Below are 21,229 nucleotides of genomic sequence, written 5' to 3'. Positions count from 1 at the left end.
CAGCTAGTTTAAGATGCTGCATCATCACCTCTTAACCACTGAGTCCAGCTAGTTTAAGATGCTGCATCACCTCTTAACCACTGAGTCCAGCTAGTTTAAGATGCTGCATCACCTCTTAACCACTGAGTCCAGCTAGTTTAAGATGCTGCATCATCACCTCTTAACCACTGAGTCCAGCTAGTTTAAGATGCTGCATCATCACCTCTTAACCACTGAGTCCAGCTAGTTTAAGATGCTGCATCATCACCTCTTAACCACTGAGTCCAGCTAGTTTAAGATGCTGCATCACCTCTTAACCACTGAGTCCAGCTAGTTTAAGATGCTGCATCACCTCTTAACCACTGAGTCCAGCTAGTTTAAGATGCTGCATCATCACCTCTTAACCACTGAGTCCAGCTAGTTTAAGATGCTGCATCACCTCTTAGACACTGAGTCCAGCTAGTTTAAGATGCTGCATCATCACCTCTTAACCACTGAGTCCAGCTAGTTTAAGATGCTGCATCATCACCTCTTAACCACTGAGTCCAGCTAGTTTAAGATGCTGCATCACCTCTTAACCACTGAGTCCAGTTAGTTTAAGATGCTGCATCATCACCTCTTAACCACTGAGTCCAGCTAGTTTAAGATGCTGCATCATCACCTCTTAACCACTGAGTCCAGCTAGTTTAAGATGCATCATCACCTCTTAACCACTGAGTCCAGCTAGTCTAAGATGCTGCATCATCACCTCTTAACCACTGAGTCCAGCTAGTCTAAGATGCTGCATCATCACCTCTTAACCACTGAGTCCAGCTAGTTTACGATGCTGCATCATCACCTCTTAACCACTGAGTCCAGCTAGTTTAAGATGCTGCATCATCACCTCTTAACCACTGAGTCCAGCTAGTTTAAGATGCTGTATCACCTCTTAACCACTGAGTCCAGCTAGTTTAAGATGCTGCATCATCACCTCTTAACCACTGAGTCCAGCTAGTTTAAGATGCTGCATCATCACCTCTTAACCACTGAGTCCAGCTAGTTTAAGATGCTGCATCATCACCTCTTAACCACTGAGTCCAGCTAGTTTAAGATGCTGCATCATCACCTCTTAACCACTGAGTCCAGCTAGTTTAAGATGCTGCATCATCACCTCTTAACCACTGAGTCCAGCTAGTTTAAGATGCTGCATCATCACCTCTTAACCACTGAGTCCAGCTAGTTTAAGATGCTGCATCATCACCTCTTAACCACTGAGTCCAGCTAGTTTAAGATGCTGCATCACCTCTTAACCACTGAGTCCAGCTAGTTTAAGATGCTGCATCACCTCTTAACCACTGAGTCCAGCTAGTTTAAGATGCTGCATCATCACCTCTTACCCACTGAGTCCAGCTAGTTTAAGATGCTGCATCATCACCTCTTAACCACTGAGTCCAGCTAGTTTAAGATGCTGCATCATCACCTCTTAACCACTGAGTCCAGCTAGTTTAAGATGCTGCATCATCACCTCTTACCCACTGAGTCCAGCTAGTTTAAGATGCTGCATCATCACCTCTTAACCACTGAGTCCAGCTAGTTTAAGATGCTGCATCATCACCTCTTAACCACTGAGTCCAGCTAGTTTAAGATGCTGCATCATCACCTCTTACCCACTGAGTCCAGCTAGTTTAAGATGCTGCATCATCACCTCTTAACCACTGAGTCCAGCTAGTTTAAGATGCTGCATCATCACCTCTTAACCACTGAGTCCAGCTAGTTTAAGATGCTGCATCATCACCTCTTACCCACTGAGTCCAGCTAGTTTAAGATGCTGCATCATCACCTCTTAACCACTGAGTCCAGCTAGTTTAAGATGCTGCACCATCACCTCTTAACCACTGAGTCCAGCTAGTTTAAGATGCTGCATCATCACCTCTTAACCACTGAGTCCAGCTAGTTTAAGATGCTGCATCATCACCTCTTAACCACTGAGTCCAGCTAGTTTAAGATGCTGTATCATCATCTCTTAACCACTGAGTCCAGCTAGTTTAAGATGCTGCATCATCACCTCTTAACCACTGAGTCCAGCTAGTTTAAGATGCTGTATCATCATCTCTTAACCACTGAGTCCAGCTAGTTTAAGATGCTGCATCATCACCTCTTAACCACTGAGTCCAAAGGCCCTAAAAACAAGACTACAAACATCACAAAACAAACTGGTCAGACTACTGCTTGACCTTACTCTTAAAACACACCTCACTCACCCCAGCACATTTTGACAACCTAGGATGGCTTAGAGTAGACGACAGAGTACAGCAACTTGCAATGGGCCTGGTCTACAAGATACACTACACCACCAAGGTACCCATGTACATGTCGAAATACTTCCCAAAGGTCAGTGAAGTCCACCACCACAACACCAGAGGGAGTTCCACAAATCATGTTCAACCCAGATTCGGCTCAAACAAGGGACTAAACACGTTTAGCAATTATGGCACAACAATGTGGAACGCCCTACCCACAGCCGTAAAATAATATGAATCCTTACCCTCCTTCAAAACTGCTCTCAAAGAGCACCTACGGGAGACTGCAATTAGAAACTGGCCCCGGTAAATGTCCAAACCACGCAGAGCCATGACGCTACCTGCGCCAAAACGTCCCTGCCGGCTCGTCCGTGAGTGAGTGAGTGAGTGAGTGAGTGAGTGAGTGAGTGAGTGAGTGAGTGAGTGAGTGAGTGAGTGAGTGAGTGAGTGATAGGGATGGGTACCGAATTCGGTACTTTTGAGGTACCGAACCGAAACACGTCGGTACTACCGAGTATCGATTACCTTTTTTCTTTTCATGTCAACGTTCACACGCACAATATATGCTTACCTAGGATTTGACTTGATTCAACAACAAAGCAGTCGGAGCAATGGCAAGCCGAAAACTGTCGAAATTGTAGTTATTTGAAGTTTGGATTTTTTTTCACGACTGAGGTAGGTAAATAAAATGCCTTGAGACTAAAGTACCGAAAAAAGGTACCGTTGGGTACCGGTATCGATTCACAGGTACCGGTACTGGTACCGTATCGGTTCAAATGTGAAGGGTACCCATCCCTAGTGAGAGAGTGAGAGAGAGAGAGTGAGAGAGCGAGTGATCGACCGACCGACCGACCGACCACAGTTGTCTGTGTTTACAGCCCGCCGTGAGGGAAGACATCCATCATTTTGCAAATTAAGTGTTGCGGTCGTCGTAATCAATGAGCCGCTCTCCACTCTCCGCTCGTTAGAAACACGTCCGGGCGACTCAGAGGAGCTGGCGTTGGTCTCGGAGGGAAACCTCAACTCTCTCTCTCTCTCTCTCTCTCTCTCTCTCTCTCTCTCTCTCTCTCTCTCTCTCTCTCTCTCTCTCTTCTCGCGGGTTAGAGTTACTAAATCATGTTAATTTCTTCGGTGGGAGGAATACATTGACTTTAAAGTGTTTATCGGGCAGCGTTGTGCCTCGTTCACAAGCTTGAGGATTACAGGCCCATCGGGGGGGAAATGACCGAACCAGCTACAGTAGCAAGATTGTGTTCCATCTCCAGTACATATTGGACCTCTGTAATGTTTAAATCCTATGCATTGGCTATGGGTACTGTAGTAGCGACAGGGCGGTGCAGTGGTTAACACTGTCGCCTCACAGCTAGAAGGTCCTCCTGGGTTTGATTCCCGCTCAGGGACCAGGTTGCCAGGTACCCAGGTGGGGTATCTCCCGGGCCTTTCTGTCTGGAGTTTGCATGTTCTCAACCCCGTGCTCGCAAGGTTTTCCCAAGGGAAAAGTGCAGAGACATTTCATCAGCAACTCAGTGTGTGTGTGTGTGTGTGTGTGTGTGTGTGTGTGTGTGTGTGTGTGTGTGTGTGTGTGTGTGTGTGTGTGTGTGTGTGTGTGTGTGTGTGTGTGTGTGTGTGTGTGTGTGTGTGTGTGTGTGTGTGTGTGTGTGTGTGTGTGTGTGTGTGTGTGTGTGTGTGTGTGTGTGTGTGTGTGTGTGTGTGTGTGTGTGTGTGTGTGTGTGTGTGTGTGTGTGTGTGTGTGTGTGTGTGTGTGTGTGTGTGTGTGTGTGTGTGTGTTAATCTGCATGACAATTAAAGACTTGTTCTTGTTGTGTGTGTTCCAACAGCACTATGCCCAGTGTGGAGTCCCCCTACCCCATGCTGGTTCTGACTGGACCCCAGGCCTGTGGGAAGAGGGAGCTGGCTCACAGATTCTGCCGGGAGTTCAACGAATACTTTGCCTACGGGTCAGTCTCACATCTTCTCCATTATCCCTTCAGTGTTGTTCAGAGATCAGAGTCAGTTCCAAGTGTAAATGGTGCATTTATATAACACCTTTTATCCAACGTGCTTTACAATTTTGTTCCTCACATTTTAACCCGGTCACTCACACATTCACACACCAACGGTGGAGGAGACCGTGCCAAGGTGCCGACCTGCTCATCGGGAGCAGTTAGGGGTTAAGTGTCATGAGTTCGAATTTTCGTGCCAGTCTCCACATTCGATTTTCATGTCAGAGTCGAAAAGAATATATATAATTATTATATATATATATTTTTTAAGTGAAGCAAACCATTCTTATTTAATACATTTTTATATTTAGAGGCAGCCTCATTTTCATAGCCTAATTGATCTAGAAGATGCACATGCTACTGTTTCTGTTTGTTTATTAAAACCGGTTTATAGGCCAATGCAATGCTCTTTTTATTATAGGCTGAATGATGTCATTTTGATTGTCAGCTGAGCCAATCAACGTTCTGAAGGATTATCTGAAGTGCCTATTTATGTGCCCTTTTTATATACCCTTTGATTTTAAGGATCCATTCTATTAAAAATAATAACTGAATTGAACTGAAACTGAACATTTTAACTGAATTTAAACTGAAACAGAAAATAACCGAATTTTCTAATATTCGGTCTTAAGAACAGTAGACTATTCTAAAATGATTTTGGTCGGTCGTGCACATCCCTAGCTCAAGGACACTTGGACACGCTGATGTGATTGACGCTGATTGACAAATTGAACGGATTGCTTTGCTCATTGGAGGCAGCGGTAGCTTGTAGGTTAAGAGAAGAGGGAAAATTAAGCTTTGCCCCTCTGCCCTTGAGCAAGCCACTTAACCCCTCGACTTCTCCGGTGGAGCTTCCCTGTGAGCCACCAGGAGAAGACTCTGGTTGCACTGGTTGTACTGGGCAGCTCCCAGTTGTGTGTGAAGGGTTGTTGGTTCGTTCAAGGTATGTCTATTTACCATCCGCTGCTCTTTAACTCCACTGTTTAACTTGACTTTAACTTCACTGTTACCTTGTATAGTAATACAGCTTAGCATAGGATTGTATAGCATAGATTATAGGAGTATAGATAGTATAGGGATAGCAGCACAGCATAGGGTACCATAGTACAGTTATATTGTATAGTATAGGATTATTTAAAGTCTATTGGTTGTATTGCACACTACTACGGTTGAGGAGCCGAGGAAAAAGAGCATCTCACGTTTTGGGAATGTATGTACATTTTAAATGCTGTGACAATAAAGGAATCTGAATCTGAATCTGGTGGGGAAAAAAGCACGTCTGCTCCACTGGGTAAATAGAATAGACTTTATTATCATTATACTTGCATACAACAACATTATGGACTTGAAGGTTTTAAATAAGGGTTAAAAGAAAGATGGGAACCAGACCTCACGCTGCTGTAGCCGTGTGTTGTTTGAATACCAATAGATAACGCTCTGTGTGCTGAACTACATCATTGCTTTGTGCTCGAGGTGGTTGGGCTTAAGAGACACGGCTCAGTAACCACATGTATAACGCTTACGGTGAACTATGGGATGGTTCAAAGGTATTTTCCAACCCACAGTTTAAACTGAGGTGGTTTAGGGTTGTGCCGGGAACTAGGCTCATTAACCTCTTAAGCATCGGTAATCTAGTTACAGTAATTACAGTAATCTAGACGGGAGAAGATGAGGGAATGAACCAGCTTTTCAGTGTCGGAGGGGGACAGTAGTGGTCTGATGTGGGGACATGTTCCTGAGGTGAGGAGGGGGACAGTAGTGGTCTGATGTGGGGACATGTTCCTGAGGTGAGGAGGGGGACAGTAGTGGTCTGATGTGGGGACATGTTCCTGAGGTGAGGAGGGGGACAGTAGTGGTCTGATGTGGGGACATGTTCCTGAGGTGAGGAGGGGGACAGTAGTGGTCTGATGTGGGGACATGTTCCTGAGGTGAGGAGGGGGACAGTAGTGGTCTGATGTGGGGACATGTTCCTGAGGTGAGGAGGGGGACAGTAGTGGTCTGATGTGGGGACATGTTCCTGAGGTGAGGAGGGGGACAGTAGTGGTCTGATGTGGGGACATGTTCCTGAGGTGAAAGTAGCATGTCTTGGTGATGTTATTGATGTGACTCCCTGCTCCCAGCTGGCCAGGATGAGAGCACTCCTCTCAGCCCAAGCTCATTTAACCTACTATGTACTTTGTTACTATGTGTTTCACTATTAGACCTACGTTGATCGTGAAGATCAATAACGATCATGATTGATGAGTCCGGTTCCTCCACGGACTTCGCTTGAGGTCACAGCCCACTGTACATACTGTGGATTTGAAAGCAACACGCAGACACGGCGGTGCAGAAATCAAACGCACATCTGCAGGAGATGACCGGGAAGCTGCTTTTACTGTCTGGAACATTCCAGGGTCTAGGCCCCCCCCTGCCCCCCCCCACTGCCCCCCCGCCGCCCCAGCAGATCTCTTCAGTGGTTACAGACCACAGGGTCTAGGCCCCCCCCCCCTGTGGTGGCCCCCCACTGCCCCCCCCCCCCCCCCCCCCCCCCCTGCCGGCCCCCCACTGCCCCGCCGCAAATAGCAAATAGCAGGTATTGTTCACACAGTGTGGATGAGATGTTTTCTGTATGACCCTTGACCCTTGCCTGTTTGTATTTATATGTGGACACAAATTAAATTATTCATTCATTGTGCGTGTGTGTGTGTGGTTTTCTGTTCTCCGTGCAGTGCTTGCCACACCCACCAGGGGGCCCTACTTTGGAGAGGAGGACGGCAGTGACTACCACTTCATCAGTGAAGAAGAGTTCCAGCACATGGTCCACATGGTGAGTCTGTTTGTCATCGCCTTGTTTGTTTTTTCCATAACCTTTAGTTATTAACACTTTGGTCGCCAGGCTTATATTCTTAATAAACCATCCCACGCCAGCTCTATTTGTCTATGGAGAAGTTCCACTTCTTTGCAGGGCTATAACTTTTTAAATTGTATTGCTAAATTGACATTACTATGGCCCCATTCAACATCAAGTATATTCACATATTCATACTAAAATACGGTCTAAAGTATAAGTATGTTTTTATCGTTTTCTGCAGCTTTCTGCAGAACGTGATTTATAGCCCTAAATGCATTATATTATATGATTGTATACAGTTTGATAGCAATCGGCGCAAGATAAAAAATTTCAAATGGACGTGCTTCTAGAAGTTACTACTTATCATCTGATATCGACCGGATGGGGGGGGGGTCGTTTATAATTCCGTGGCCAACGTTAGATGATTCATCTAGTGTGGGTGATCATCAGAGCAGTTTATATCGAACACGTTAAAAAATAACGCTGAATCTTACCCCAGTCTCCTCGGGCCGTTGGGCGATGAGCGTGAAGCAGAAATATTCCTATTATGGGATGTAGAAATATGCGATCCATCTCCAGGTTGTATAATAGTATATATGTCCAAATCATGTTGTTTTATCGAGTTATTGGTAACGGATTGCTATCCATTGCGTCTAGCTCAAGTCTGGGACTATTAGCGAGTGATCGGACCGAATTGGAATGAGCACCAGCTTCCATTTCCTATTTCCTGTCTGGGCGATCCGTCGATCGGCCACCAGATGGCGCTCTTGAACCGTTGGAGAGTTGAGAGGGGATCAACAGTTGATCTCAAGTATCCGGGGGAGAAATATGATTGCGATCACAGATTTTTGAAATATTGATATCAAAGACGTGGTACGGCGTCTTTGGCAGAATGAGCATGGCGAGGAATGACGTGGTAAGGCGTTTTTTGGCGACCATAGTGTTAATGCAGAGTTAATATACAGTTTTTTGTATTTGTTTGAACTGAAAGCATGTTATTGCTGTTTCAATTGCTTGGTCGTGCCTGCCTCCAAAATACCAAAACTACCAAACCCTTCTCCAAAATACCAAAACTACCAAACCCTTCTCCAAAATACCAAAACTAGCAAACCCTTCTCCAAAATACCAAAACTACCAAACCCTTCTAAGCACAGCCTTAAAAACAGAAAGTATGACTGATAACTCGCCTATCTCAAACCCCGCCCTCTGCTGAGGGAATCAACAGTTGTGATTGGAGGATCAAGAAAGGGGGGCAGGGTTTGAGATGGGTAAATTCTTCACAGCAAGTGACCAAATGCAGCAATACAAGGTTGTGTGGTGTCACCTGTACTCTTTATATTGTACACTAATGACTGCAGGAAGGTACAACTCAATAATTATATTACACCATTTGCTGACGACACAGTGATTTTAAGCCTTCTCCACGAGGATATGGACCCTTCTATGTGCTGTGACACGATGAGACCTTCATCCAGTGGTGTGACACCAACCACCTCATTCTAAATGAGAATCTAGATGGTATTTTACCTGTACAATACAGTACGGCTCAATACACACAATTGTTAATGGAACGTCATAAACGGCGGCCAGAAAGCAACAGCGAAAACCGTTGAGACAGAGCGTGGAGAGGTTGGTTTGTGTCTTTGTGATGCTCGTCCCCTTCTTGACCACCGGGTCCGTCCAGAGAGAACATAATAGGTCTCTCTCTGTTTTACTCCAATTATTTTGGAGCAAACTTTCACAATAGGCTGTTCCTGTCTTTAATAGATAGGCCACTGAACCAGCAGTTCAGCTGCACGGTTCCGTGCTTGTCATGTGAAGCAGCGCACTGCAGCGCTGTGCCCAGGATCCCCCCCCCCCCCCCCCTCGGGACGATAACGTTTACTCCACCGTGGTGCTCCGAGAGTCTGGGGCGCATTTACTTGATCTCCCAGCTCCGTTATGTAAGAGAGGTGGGCTTGATGGATTGGTCTCCGGCTCTGTGGTGGTGATTTACAGAGGGAAGCCCTTTGATGTCTGGGATCACAGCTCAGAGGAAATGGCTCAGCTATCACCCTCCCTCTGCTCCATCCATCCACCCATCACTCTCTCTGTCTGTCTGTCTTGCTCTGTCTCTCTCTCTCTGTCTCGCTCTGTCTCTCTCCTCTCTCTGTCTCTCTCTCTCTCTCTCTCTCTGTCCCCTCTCTCTGTCTCTCTCTCTCTCTGTCTGTCTGTCTTGCTCTGTATCCCTCTCTCTCCTCTCTGTCTCTCTCTCTCTCCTCTCTGTATCTCTCTCTCCTCTCTCTGTCTCTCTCTCTGTCTCTCCTCTCTCTCTGTCTCTCTCTCTCTGTCTCGCTCTGTCTCTCTCTCCTCTCTCTCTGTCTCTCTCTCTTTCTCTCTCCTCTGTCTCTCGCTCTGTCTCTCTCTCTCTCTCTGTCTCTCTCTATCTCTCTCCATATATCTCTCTCTATCTTTCTCTGTCTCTCTCTCTGTATCTCTCTCTATCTCTCTGTCTCTCTCTCTCTCTCTCTCTCTCTCTCTCTCTCTCTCTCTCTCTCTCCTCTCTCTCTCTCTCTCTCTCTCTCTCTCTCGCCTGTCAACACAGACTACCCCAGACACCACTTCTCTCTTTTCTTCCTCCTCCTCTGTGTCTCGTCTCCTTTGCTCTTTGTTCCTCTTTCCACTCAACCTTCCTACCTTCCCTTAACAAAAAAGCATCATAGGAAATCCACTTACCTGTGCTGAGCTAGCCTAGCTCAGCACAAACCATCAGCTAGCCTAGCTCAGCACAAACCATCAGCTAGCCTAGCTCAGCACAAACCATCAGCTAGCTTAGCTCAGCACAAACCATCAGCTAGCCTAGCTCAGCACAAACCATCAGCTAGCCTAGCTCAGCACAAACCATCAGCTAGCCTAGCTCAGCACAAACCATCAGCTAGCCTAGCTCAGCACAAACCATCAGCTAGCCTAGCTCAGCACAAACCATCAGCTAGCCTAGCTCAGCACAAACCATCAGCTAGCCTAGCTCAGCACAAACCATCAGCTAGCCTAGCTCAGCACAAATGATCAGCTAGCCTAGTTCAGCACAAATTATCAGCTAGCCTAGCTCAGCACAAACCATCAGCTAGCCTAGCTCAGCACAAACCATCAGCTAGGCTAGCTCAGCACAAATGATCAGCTAGCCTAGTTCAGCACAAATTATCAGCTAGCCTAGCTCAGCACAAACCATCAGCTAGCCTAGCTCAGCACAAACCATCAGCTAGCCTAGCTCAGCACAAACCATCAGCTAGCCTAGCTCAGCACAAACCATCAGCTAGCCTAGCTCAGCACAAATGATCAGCTAGCCTAGCTCAGCACAAACCATCAGCTAGCCTAGCTCAGCACAAACCATCAGCTAGCCTAGCTCAGCACAAACCATCAGCTAGCCTAGCTCAGCACAAACCATCAGCTAGCCTAGCTCAGCACAAACCATCAGCTAGCCTAGCTCAGCACAAACCATCAGCTAGCCTAGCTCAGCACAAACCATCAGCTAGCCTAGCTCAGCACAAACCATCAGCTAGCCTAGCTCAGCACAAACCATCAGCTAGGCTAGCTCAGCACAAACCATCAGCTAGCCTAGCTCAGCACAAACCATCAGCTAGCCTAGCTCAGCACAAACCATCAGCTAGCCTAGCTCAGCACAAACCATCAGCTAGCCTAGCTCAGCACAAACCATCAGCTAGCCTAGCTCAGCACAAACCATCAGCTAGCCTAGTTGAAAACCTCTGCTTCATGGTAGTTTGGTGATTTCAGTTTTACCATGGGTACCGGCCATTGTATGAATAATTTACCGTGGTACAAGTCATCTATCACCATGGATTATGGTGGCAAAAACCATAATCAATTATTTTGGTCAATAGTGAGATCACGATTATTTAACCAGATTACTCATTTACTGTGGAAAGACTGTGCATTTATTGAACTTTCAACTGTCCTTGAACTTTAAATATCACAACAAAGGCTTAACATCTCTCCCCCCCTTCTCTCTCTCTCTCTGTCTCTCTCTCTCTGTCTCTCTCTCTCTCCCCCTCTCTCCCCCCTCCCTCTCTCTGTACTGTTTTGTAACTATGTAATCACAACCTCTTGTATCCTCTTCGTCTGTCTGTTCTTATAGCAAATTAACCCCAATCACCAACGGGCCTCAGAGTGCTTATTATATTGTTTCACTGGTCCATAAACACAGGGATGATTAGCGCACTGTATCATTTAGGCTGAGTGGTTGAGCATGGGGGAGAAGGAGGTGCCTGTTGTGTCTGTCTGCGGCAGCAATTCAAATTAAATGTTAAATGTTTAAAGGAACATGACAACATTATGGTGAATTCGCTTACCGTCTTCTCCGGAGTCAGACAAGAAGATGGATACCAATCTCCTCTCTGTGTGTGTTCAGTAGAAAGCTACCCCGGCTGCGAGCTAGACTAGCTTAGCACAGAATAATGGAAGGGGATATGGAACAGCTAGCCTAGCTTAAAACTTCAGCAGGGGTGTTTTTGGCCAACAGCTGGGCTATCGTGGTCCGTATCCGCTTCCATTCATTTGTGCTAAGCTAGGCTAGCTTGCAACCGGCTAGCTTTCTAGGAAATTGGTGTCTATATCTATCTTCTTGTCTAACAAGCGATGTAACAATGACCTTATATAAAGGGGAGAGTGGTTACTCCCTGGCTCCCTCTCACTGAGGCCTCTTCTTGGGAGAGAGAGGGGAGACTGCTCATTACTGTTCTAATACAGTGAAATATCCCTTTAAAGTACTGAACAGCTGGAATTGAGAACCATAACAGGCCTGTGGCTGATCCGGTCTGAGGCAATGGGAGCCTGGAGGGTCATAACCAGGCCCCCCGACCCTGAGAATGACCCTGGTTGGAGAAAGGTCACCAACACGTTCCAGAGCCGAGGCCAGCAGAGCCAACACGGTCATTAACGCCACAGGCTCGTTAGGGTTACGGTTAGTTACGGTATAAATCATACCCCTCCCCTAAAGCCCCCCCCCCCCCCCCCCTCAGGCAAAGGTAGACAAAAGGTCGGAGGTCATGTGTGTGAAGTAACAAAGAAGGGAATGTCTGCCCCTGACCACTGGGGTCAGGAGTTCTTCTCACAGGTGGGGAAGCACACCAGGGTTGTTCATCTTCCCCCCCGAGGTCGTAATGCCTACGTCAATGACCGCCTCCACTTTAGAAGATGAATGTAACTGAGATGATAAATATTGTGGTAATGAGGCGTCCAGTGAAGACCACACATACATGTACACACATTTAACTTGGCCTTTAACCCCTAATTTCTCACTTTATATGTTGTGTCTGTTTCACTATGTTTGTTACTTTGTTATTTCCCCCCCCCTATGTAAAGCGACCTTGGGTCTCTTGAAAGGCGCTATATAAAATGAAGCTATTATTATTATTATTATTATTATTATTATTATTATTATTATTATTATTATTATTATTATTATTATTATTATACAAATAACTGTTTCTGCCCTCTCTGTCTCTCTCTCTCCCTCTCTCTCTCTCTCTCTCTCTCTCTCTCTCTCTCTCTCTCTCTCTCTCTCTCTCTCTCACCCTCTCCATCTCTCTTACCCTCTCCCTCTCTCTCTCACCCTCTCCATCTATCTCTCCCTCTCCATTTCTCTCTCCCTCTCTCACCCACTCCATTTCTCTCTTACCATCTCCATCTCTCACCCTCTCCATCTCTCTCACCCTCTCCATCTCTCTCCCTCTCCATTTCTCTCTCCCTCTCCATCTCTCTCCCTCTCCATCTCTCTCACCCTCTCCATCTCTCTCCATCTCTCTATCCCTCTCCATCTCTCTCACCCTCCATCTCTCTCTCACCCTCTCCATCTCTCTCCATCTCTATATCCCTCACCATCTCTCTCACCCTCTCCATCTCTCTCTCACCCTCTCCATCTCTCTATCCCTCTCCATCTCTCTCACCATCTCCATCTCTCTCACCCTCCATCTCTCTCTCACCCTCTCCATCTCTCTCTCTCCATCTCTATATCCCTCTCCATCTCTCTCACCATCTCCATCTCTCTCACCCTCCATCTCTCTCACCCTCTCCATCTCTCTCCATCTCTATATCCCTCTCCATCTCTCTCACCCTCTCCATCTCTCTCTCACCCTCTCCATCTCTCTCTCCCTCTCCATCTCTCTCTCCCTCTCTCTCCCTCTCTCTCCCCTCTCTCCCTGACCCCTGTGGTTGATGGTTCCCTGTGGTTGGGTCCTCAGGGTAGGTTCATCCAGACCATGCAGTACGGGGGTCACCGGTACGGTCTGACCTGGGAGGCGGTGGAGGCGGTGGCCAGGAAGGGTCTGGCCTGCTGTGTGCACATGGAGCTGGAGGTGGGTGAGGCGGGGTGGGGGTCAGAGCATAGTGACACGGGTATGTGGGGATGTGTGTGTGTGTGTATGTATGTATGTATGTATGTATGTATGTATGTATGTATGTATGTATGTATGTATGTATGTATGTATGTATGTATGTATGTATGTATGTATGTATGTATGTACAGTATGTATGTATGTACAGTATGTATGTATGTACAGTATGTACAGTATGTACAGTATGTATGTATGTACAGTATGTATGTACAGTATGTACAGTATGTATGTATGTATGTATGTATGTATGTATGTATGTATGTATGTATGTATGTATGTATGTATGTATGTATGTATGTATGTATGTATGTATGTATGTATGTATGTATGTACAGTATGTATGTATGTACAGTATGTATTAGGCCTGTCCCCGACTAAGGATTTGGATAGTCGACTAAATTGGCAGACATTTGCCGATAGTCGACTGGTAGTCGACTACCCCCCTGAATGAAAGAAAAAAATATATATACATTTTTATATATATTTTTTGCTGTGGGAGGTGCTTAATGTCTGAAGGAGTCGACTGAAGGCTCCTTGTTCTCTGCGAAAGCATGCATGTATTATTTTAGACCCAGATCTTGTGGTTCAGTCTGTCCTCTGTCTGTCCTCTGTCTGTCCTCTGTCTGTCCTCTGTCTGTCCTCTGTCTGTCCTCTGTCTGTCCTCTGTCTGTCCTCTGTCCTCCAGGGCGTGCTGAGTCTGAGGAACAGTGTCTTCGAGCCGCGCTACATCCTGCTGATCCCCACGCAGGTGGAGCAGTACGCCATGCGGCTGGAGAACCGCGGCCTCTACACGCGTGCCCAGATCGACATGGCGGTGGAGCGAGTAGAGCTCTACGCCCGCACCAACCGGGAGCGCCCGGGCCTCTTCGATAACGTCATCCATTGCGGTGCGGTGCTTTGTCATTGGCTGTTTTTGTCAGTGGTTATTTCATATTATTGAAATAATATAATCATTATTATTTCAGTGTGATGGTATTATTTCAGACAGAATGGCACAGAATCTGGCTCGGTCAGTCGTCCCTACGAACACAATCGGCAGTGTTCATGGGTGGGAAGCCAGTGGGGTGGGGTATGAGTCCTGGTCGTTGTAAACAGCGACTCCTACTGGTCGGTCGGGGCGCCTGTTCAGGGAGGGGATCTGGGAGAGATGGCGTGAACCTTCACACTTTGTTACGTTCTCCCAGTGAAACTCCTTGCTGTCAGGTGAAAAGAAGCGGCTGGCTGACTCCACATGTATTGTAGGAGGCATTTGGTAGTTCTACACCCTCCCCAGGCCGACAGAGTAGGGCAATGCGCGCAACGACCAGGAAGGGAATTGGCATAACGACTAAATTGGGAGATTGGGAGAAAAAAGGCAAAAAAGAATTATTATAATTGCACAGAATAGTTTTTTTCACTTGACTCACTAACAAGTGTATTCTGTACTCACAGCCCTCAGTCTTATTGCTTTATTGTTGCTGCTGCTTTGTGTTTGTCATGAATTAAAAACATTTGCTAGTCTCAGCGCTGCCACAAACCTGGACGTAACAACGATACATCTCAGTGAGACAAGGGACGAGGGAATTCGTGTTTGTTTTATTTATCGCCCATCGGAAAACTTAATGTCTCACTTAGTCACATATATTCAGCCTCCCCCTCCTCTCCCCGGCCTTGAGCACTCCAGGGTGCCCCCCCCCCCCCCCCCCCCCCCGTGGCGCACACTCAAATCCACACACTGCGCTCTCAATCCAATTAACACTTGTATTAAGAACACATTAACAGCGGGACGGTTGTATTTATCTTCCTCCGTGAAAGCACTCAGACGGGTTGGCTGTTTGGCTAATGGTGTACACGGAGAGTGGATCACTTTTATGTACTGCAAGCTATAGCACCTCATTAAACTAAGGTCATCATTCTGCTATCTTACCTTCATTAACAACAGTAGATGGTGGAGTTGCTATTGATGACTTTCAGGACCCCCATTTGGTTTCATTGCACGTGGGGGGTCTGTGTGGGGGGTCTGCGGGGGGATGGGTGGGTGGTTGCACATTAGGCTTTCTGTGGGAGTCTGTGATGCCGGTGTAAGATAAGTCTTTATTTGTCATGCAGATGAACACACACATGGGAGATGGGCGACACACAAGAACACACACACACACACACACACACACACACACACACACACACACACACACACACACACACACACACACACACACACACACACACACACACACACACACACACACACACACACACACACACACACACACACACACACACACACACACACACGCATGCATTGAGTCGCCGATGAAATGTCTCTCTGCACTTGACCCATCCCGTCGTCGTCCCCAATCATGCAAAATGAAGCAAAATAAGAAACTAAATGTGTTTTTCTATGTTTTCGTGTCACTAGTTTGAAAGAATGTAAAGGGCCAACATTATACAAAAATCTCAGAATTGGCCCAAAATCAGGAAAATTATATTTTAGGTGGGTGGTCTCCCCTTCATTTCCGCATATCAGTGCTCACATTCATCCAATAAAAAACCCTCTAATTTGTGAAATACTACGCGTGTTATCAATACTCAGTCAGACAACATTATAAACTGAACGCGTCGCGCGGACAGCAGAGCTATTCTATAGGTCCGTGCAGCAGAGACAGTACAGAGGAAAGTTTCACTTTCACTTTAGAGTAGATTTCACACGAAGGAGAGAAAGGAGGCTCTAGAGGCGACACGACATGTCGCACAACAATAATGGAGGATTTGGCAATCTCTCAGAGGACCAGTCCAGACCAGCAACAGTATGTTTGCACAATGCAAGTCTGCAGCTACATTGATCCGCTATGTACAGCTACATTGATCGTCAACTCTGTTGGTCCAACAAATGGATGCTAGTCATTGAAAATGAATTAAAAACAGACGTAGACGAACCGATACGGTGGATCAATGTAGCCGCATAAATGTTAACCCTTTCACTGCCACACTACAGAAGGTTAACCCTTTACTATCACACTACCGACGGTGAAAGGGTTAACCGTTTTGTAGTGTGGCAGTGAAAGGGTTAAAGATCAAAGTAAGCACAATGTGTGTGTAAGTGAATCTGCATGTGTGTAAGTGAATCTGTGTATGTTTGTTTCTCTATAGATACGATGGAAGAGGCCTTCCAGACCCTGAGGCAGGTGGTCCAGGAGTACCTGGGTCTAGAGGATCAACGTGAGGGCACCACCCCAGACCACACCTCCTGCAAGTAGCCTCTGGGAGATCGTTTACATTTCAAATGTTGAAATGAGAATCACTTCAGTGCTGACATCTTTGTCTTAATTCAAAACAAACGCGTCATTCCTTCTACACGTTGTTTGTTGACGTTTCTGCGTCAGTGACGTTGGGTTTCTGGAGTAGAAACCCGGGGGAACTTCTCACATCTCTTGAGTTCCCAAGTAGTATTTACTGTTTACCACTTGAAGGACAGCCTGGATGAGGTGTCCCAAGTATTGTGTGTGTGTGTATGTGTGTGTGTGTGTGTAATTGGTTGTTAGGGATCTTGGCCAACAGGCTTTTCTTTTTTTTTTTATGGTTGTTTTCGGCATTTTATTGCTTTATTTCGGATACAAGTCGGGCAGAGAGGAAGGATGGGAGAGAGATGGGGGAAGACATTCGGCAAAGGTCGCCGGGTCCAGGAGTCGAACCCGGGACGGCCGCGTTGCACTACAGTGCGTTACGTGGTGCGCCACCCTGGCGCCCCTGCCAACAGGCTTTTTAACATTTTAAACTCTTAACACATTGACCGCCCGGGGTTGTGCCCATCTCATACCCCTCTCTGCCACCGTTAAAAGCCTATGGAGATGTTTACCTTCTTTGCAGGGCTATAACTTTTTAAATTTTATTGCTATATTGACATTACTATGGCCCATTCAACATCGATTATCTATCGTTCAGGATGTGGGAACGTTATACTTTTTCATTCATACATTGTTGTGTTAATACCTTCGAGAATATAAGTATGTTTTTAATCTTTTCTGCTGTAATTCCAAAAATGTTAGTTATAGGCCCAAACGCATATGATAGATTATCGATTGGCGTTTCTTTCCTATACACGCTATATTAAAAAATTCAAATGTATATGATCGGTATACATTATGCTTCATCATGCGTGGAGGAAAGGGGGGGGGGGGTCGTTTATAATTCCTTGATCATCAGTAACGGCTTTATGTAGTATCCGGGTGATATATTGATCAGATGGTTTGCAGTGAAATGAATAAACAATCGGGCTGAAAATAACGTTACTGTTCTCTTACCGTGGGCCGATGAGACTGGCGGTGAAAGATCCCAATTATTCGACACCGATCACCTAGGTCCATTTCCGGTTTGTATGGCGCAATAAACACCGAAATCATATCGATTATTAAGTTTAGAAAGCGATCCATATGTACTATAGTGTCTGTCAGGAGTCCCGTAGCGAGATGTGACTGCCGGAGGAATTTCCTCGATGCACCGATGACACTTCCGGTTTTTGCGAGAGTGTAACTCGCCCGACCATCCACCAGGCGGTGGTATTGAGCCGTTGCAGTCCCATCTAGGGTCCCGCTAGGGCATCGGGGGTTGGGTGGATGAATTATGAATGCCATGGCGAAAATATTAAATATTGATCTAAAAAACGCTGTACAGCGATGTTGGCGGCCAATGTGTTAAGCACGAGCGGTCCGGTGGTGACCTGCAAATGACATCATGCCCTAAATCCATCTCTACAGACTATATGAATTAATGTTGCGTTTTTCTTTTCAAATGTAGCCAAGAGTAAAGACCCTAACCCTGTCAAAACGGCAGCCATAGTGTATATTTTCAGCAATACGTTTGTTTACTGTAACTGAGGGGTACAATTCCCTGACTGTATTGATAAGTATGGTATTAAACCACTACCTCTTGTACTTTAACTTCTGGCCATCCAGTACATGATATAAATATGATGAACACTTTCCCACCTGATGAAACAAAGTCCACACAAATGTACAAATAGAATATTTTATATAGCAAAGGGTATATACAATGTTCACTTGATGACATTTATGATTTGAAATGCACTTGTATGGCAAATGAGTATTCGTAGGTAAATCAACATTGAATGTCCAATCTCTGGTTACGCAGGGAGTAAGTATACAACCTGGTTATTTAGGGAACTATAGCGATGGTACTTAAATGATTATAGCTGGATACACTAAGGGGGGGGGGGGAGGTCCCGCTGGTTGTAAGACAGTAGGAGGGGGGGGTTAGAAGAGCCGCTGGCGGTATCCCATCTGGCCGACGATTTCTTGGGAGAATTCAAAGTCTTGAACACGGTGCCCACAGAACCTCGGTCCGCAGATGAATACAGCTGGACCCTCTGGTGGACGGTAGCTGCCGGTCCACAACGGAGAGACGTGAGGCGACCTCACTGGTGTAGAGCGCCGTCTCACCTGGACTCCTCTCCGGGGGGTAGTTCCAACACTCAGCAGTGTTGGCCGTTATCCATGGAATAATCAAAGCACCCAAAGCATAATCCAAGCCGTGGAAGGCTCGCCGTCGTCCGGGTAAAGTAATCCAATGTACAGGTCTCCTCGTCCTGGCCCGGAGCTCCTCGGATGCAAGCACCACTAGTGGTCTGCCCAGCCTGGTTAAGACTCCAGATAACGTCAGGAACGATGGGGGTACTGATAACTTTATAACTCTAACCGAACGATGCACCATACATAATAGACTATTATTAGCTTAATAGAAATACGTCCAACTCGACGGTATAGTGCCAAACTATGACAATTCAACTATTAATCCACACGATATCTCAATGCCTATTCTGAGGCCAAGTAGGCCTTACTGCACCACACGTGCGTCGTGGGTGAGGCTTCGCGTCTGTTACTCGGTTGGAGGGTAAAGAACTAATGGACTAAAAGAAAGTTCTACTTTACTTGCGCCATATATATATGCGCTGTGAACAAATAGTACCATTCGTATTTCGCCAGACGTATTCCTACGCGGAACCGGGCTTGCCACGACATGTTGGGCGGCACGATTGAACTTGAACCTAGGGGTATGGCTGCTGGCGCCAGGTTCTCGTCCAATGGTAGAATGAAACTATTATGGGCTGTTTAGTAGACTAAAGGGATATTCAGTGCATATTGTACAAGGAATATACAGGGGATATCAAACGATATACAAATACTATTAAATATATATATATAAATAAATATATATATTCGGTTTAATCTGATCCTTCACAACAGCCGCCCCCTAATTAGTCCCACCTAATTAGCTAAGCAGAGACAGATTAACCGCACTGTCTACCACTCAAGGTCCGCTGTAAGGGTCAGTCAACTCACAAAGTCATGGGGTCATGGTCATCATCGATAGTATCTGGGAGTCGGGGCAGTTCTATTAGCCTCGCCACGGGTCGTGTGTAAGTTCGCCCTTGGGCGAGTACTTCAGCTGCTCGGACCTTGCCATCGGCACCGGTGATCACTTTGCTTACGCGGCCAGCCGGCCACATAGCTCTGGGTAGTGACTGGTCGATAATCATGACGACTGTTCCTTCTGTCAAATTGTCTCTCTCTTTTACCCACTTCTGGCGGGTCTGTAGAGACGGTAGGTAGTGGAGTAGGAAGCTGCTCCAAAACTTGTCAGCTAGTACTTGACTGTACCTCCACATTCTTCGGCCGTTCGCTTCTTCAGGCCTGTACATTGTCTGGGGTAGCGCGGGGTCCAGCCGCCCCATTAAGAGTGTGTTGGGGGTGACTGGGTCGACATCTGCTACATCACTGGAGACGTAACCGAGGGGTTTTGAGTTCAATACTCCCTCGATCTCCGTGAGGACTGTCATTAGGACTTCCTCCGCCACAGTCTGGGCCCCAAGCACGGCGTACAGGGCTGTCTTTATAGAACGTACTTCTCGTTCCCAGGTTCCACCGAAGTGGGGTGCGTTCGGGGGATTAAACTGGAAGTCAATCTGGGATGGAGCGAGGTGGGTCTTAAGTTCTGGGCCCATAGCTTGGAAGCTCTCTCTCAGCTCTCTTTCTCCGCCTTTGAAGTTTGTCCCGTGATCAGACAACAATGTAGACGGTTTTCCTTTCCGTGATGTGAATCTTCGGAAGGCCATAAGGAATGAGTCTGTGCTCATGGTCGGAAGGAGCTCGATATGTATCGCTCTGGTGGTCATGCATTTGAATACAATACCCCACCGCTTCTCGGTTCCTCTTCCTCTCTTTATATACAACGGGCCAAAACAGTCCATGCCTGTGGAGTGGAATGGCTTGTCGCCGAGTCGGAGGCGACAGGGGGGTAAGTCAGCCATCCGTGGTATGCTGGGCTACGCGCGCCACTTTCGGCAGTCTAGACAGGTTCGCTGGAAGCGTCGCACCGCTTCTCTTCCTTGAAGTATCCAATAGCGACGTCTGATCTCCGCGAAGACTCTCTCTGCTCCTGCGTGGTGTACATCCTCGTCGTATTTCTTTATGATCAGCTCTGTGACCTTGTGTCGGCTGTTCAAGACTATCGGGTACTTGATGTCATCCGGTAGATCGGGGGCTCTCCGCAGGCGACCACCCACTCTGATGAGATTATGGGCGTCACTCTCGGGTGCCAGGTGGAGCAGTCTGCTGTCTGATGGGACGGGCTTTCCTCCCTGTAGACAGTCTAGCTCATCGGGGAACGAGTCTCTCTGGGCTCGTTGTAGTAGAAGAAGTTCTGCTTCTTCGTAGTCAGCTGCTGAAATGTCAGTGGTGGACTGACTCTCTG

The 21,229-nt window shown here is 46.7% G+C and overlaps 1 protein-coding gene across 1 annotated transcript in view; it reads left to right on the top strand.

Moving 5' to 3' along the window:
- lrguk (leucine-rich repeats and guanylate kinase domain containing) overlaps window positions 1-21,229 on the top strand; it is a gene marked incomplete at both ends in the record, with an annotated part of 70,095 nt that overhangs the window by 26,386 nt on the left and 22,480 nt on the right. The window contains 6 exon segments of the mRNA XM_084330930.1: window positions 4,097-4,216; window positions 6,973-6,985; window positions 6,987-7,070; window positions 13,331-13,444; window positions 14,169-14,370; window positions 16,613-16,711. Coding sequence (XP_084187056.1) covers window positions 4,097-4,216; window positions 6,973-6,985; window positions 6,987-7,070; window positions 13,331-13,444; window positions 14,169-14,370; window positions 16,613-16,711 — 632 coding nt within the window.

Source organism: Notolepis coatsorum (genome assembly GCF_963971535.1).
Source record: "Notolepis coatsorum genome assembly, chromosome: 15".
NCBI classification, from domain to species: Eukaryota; Metazoa; Chordata; class Actinopteri; order Aulopiformes; family Paralepididae; genus Notolepis; species Notolepis coatsorum.
The sequence above is the reverse complement of the archived record's forward strand: the minus strand, read 5'-3'. Positions and strand labels throughout refer to the sequence as shown.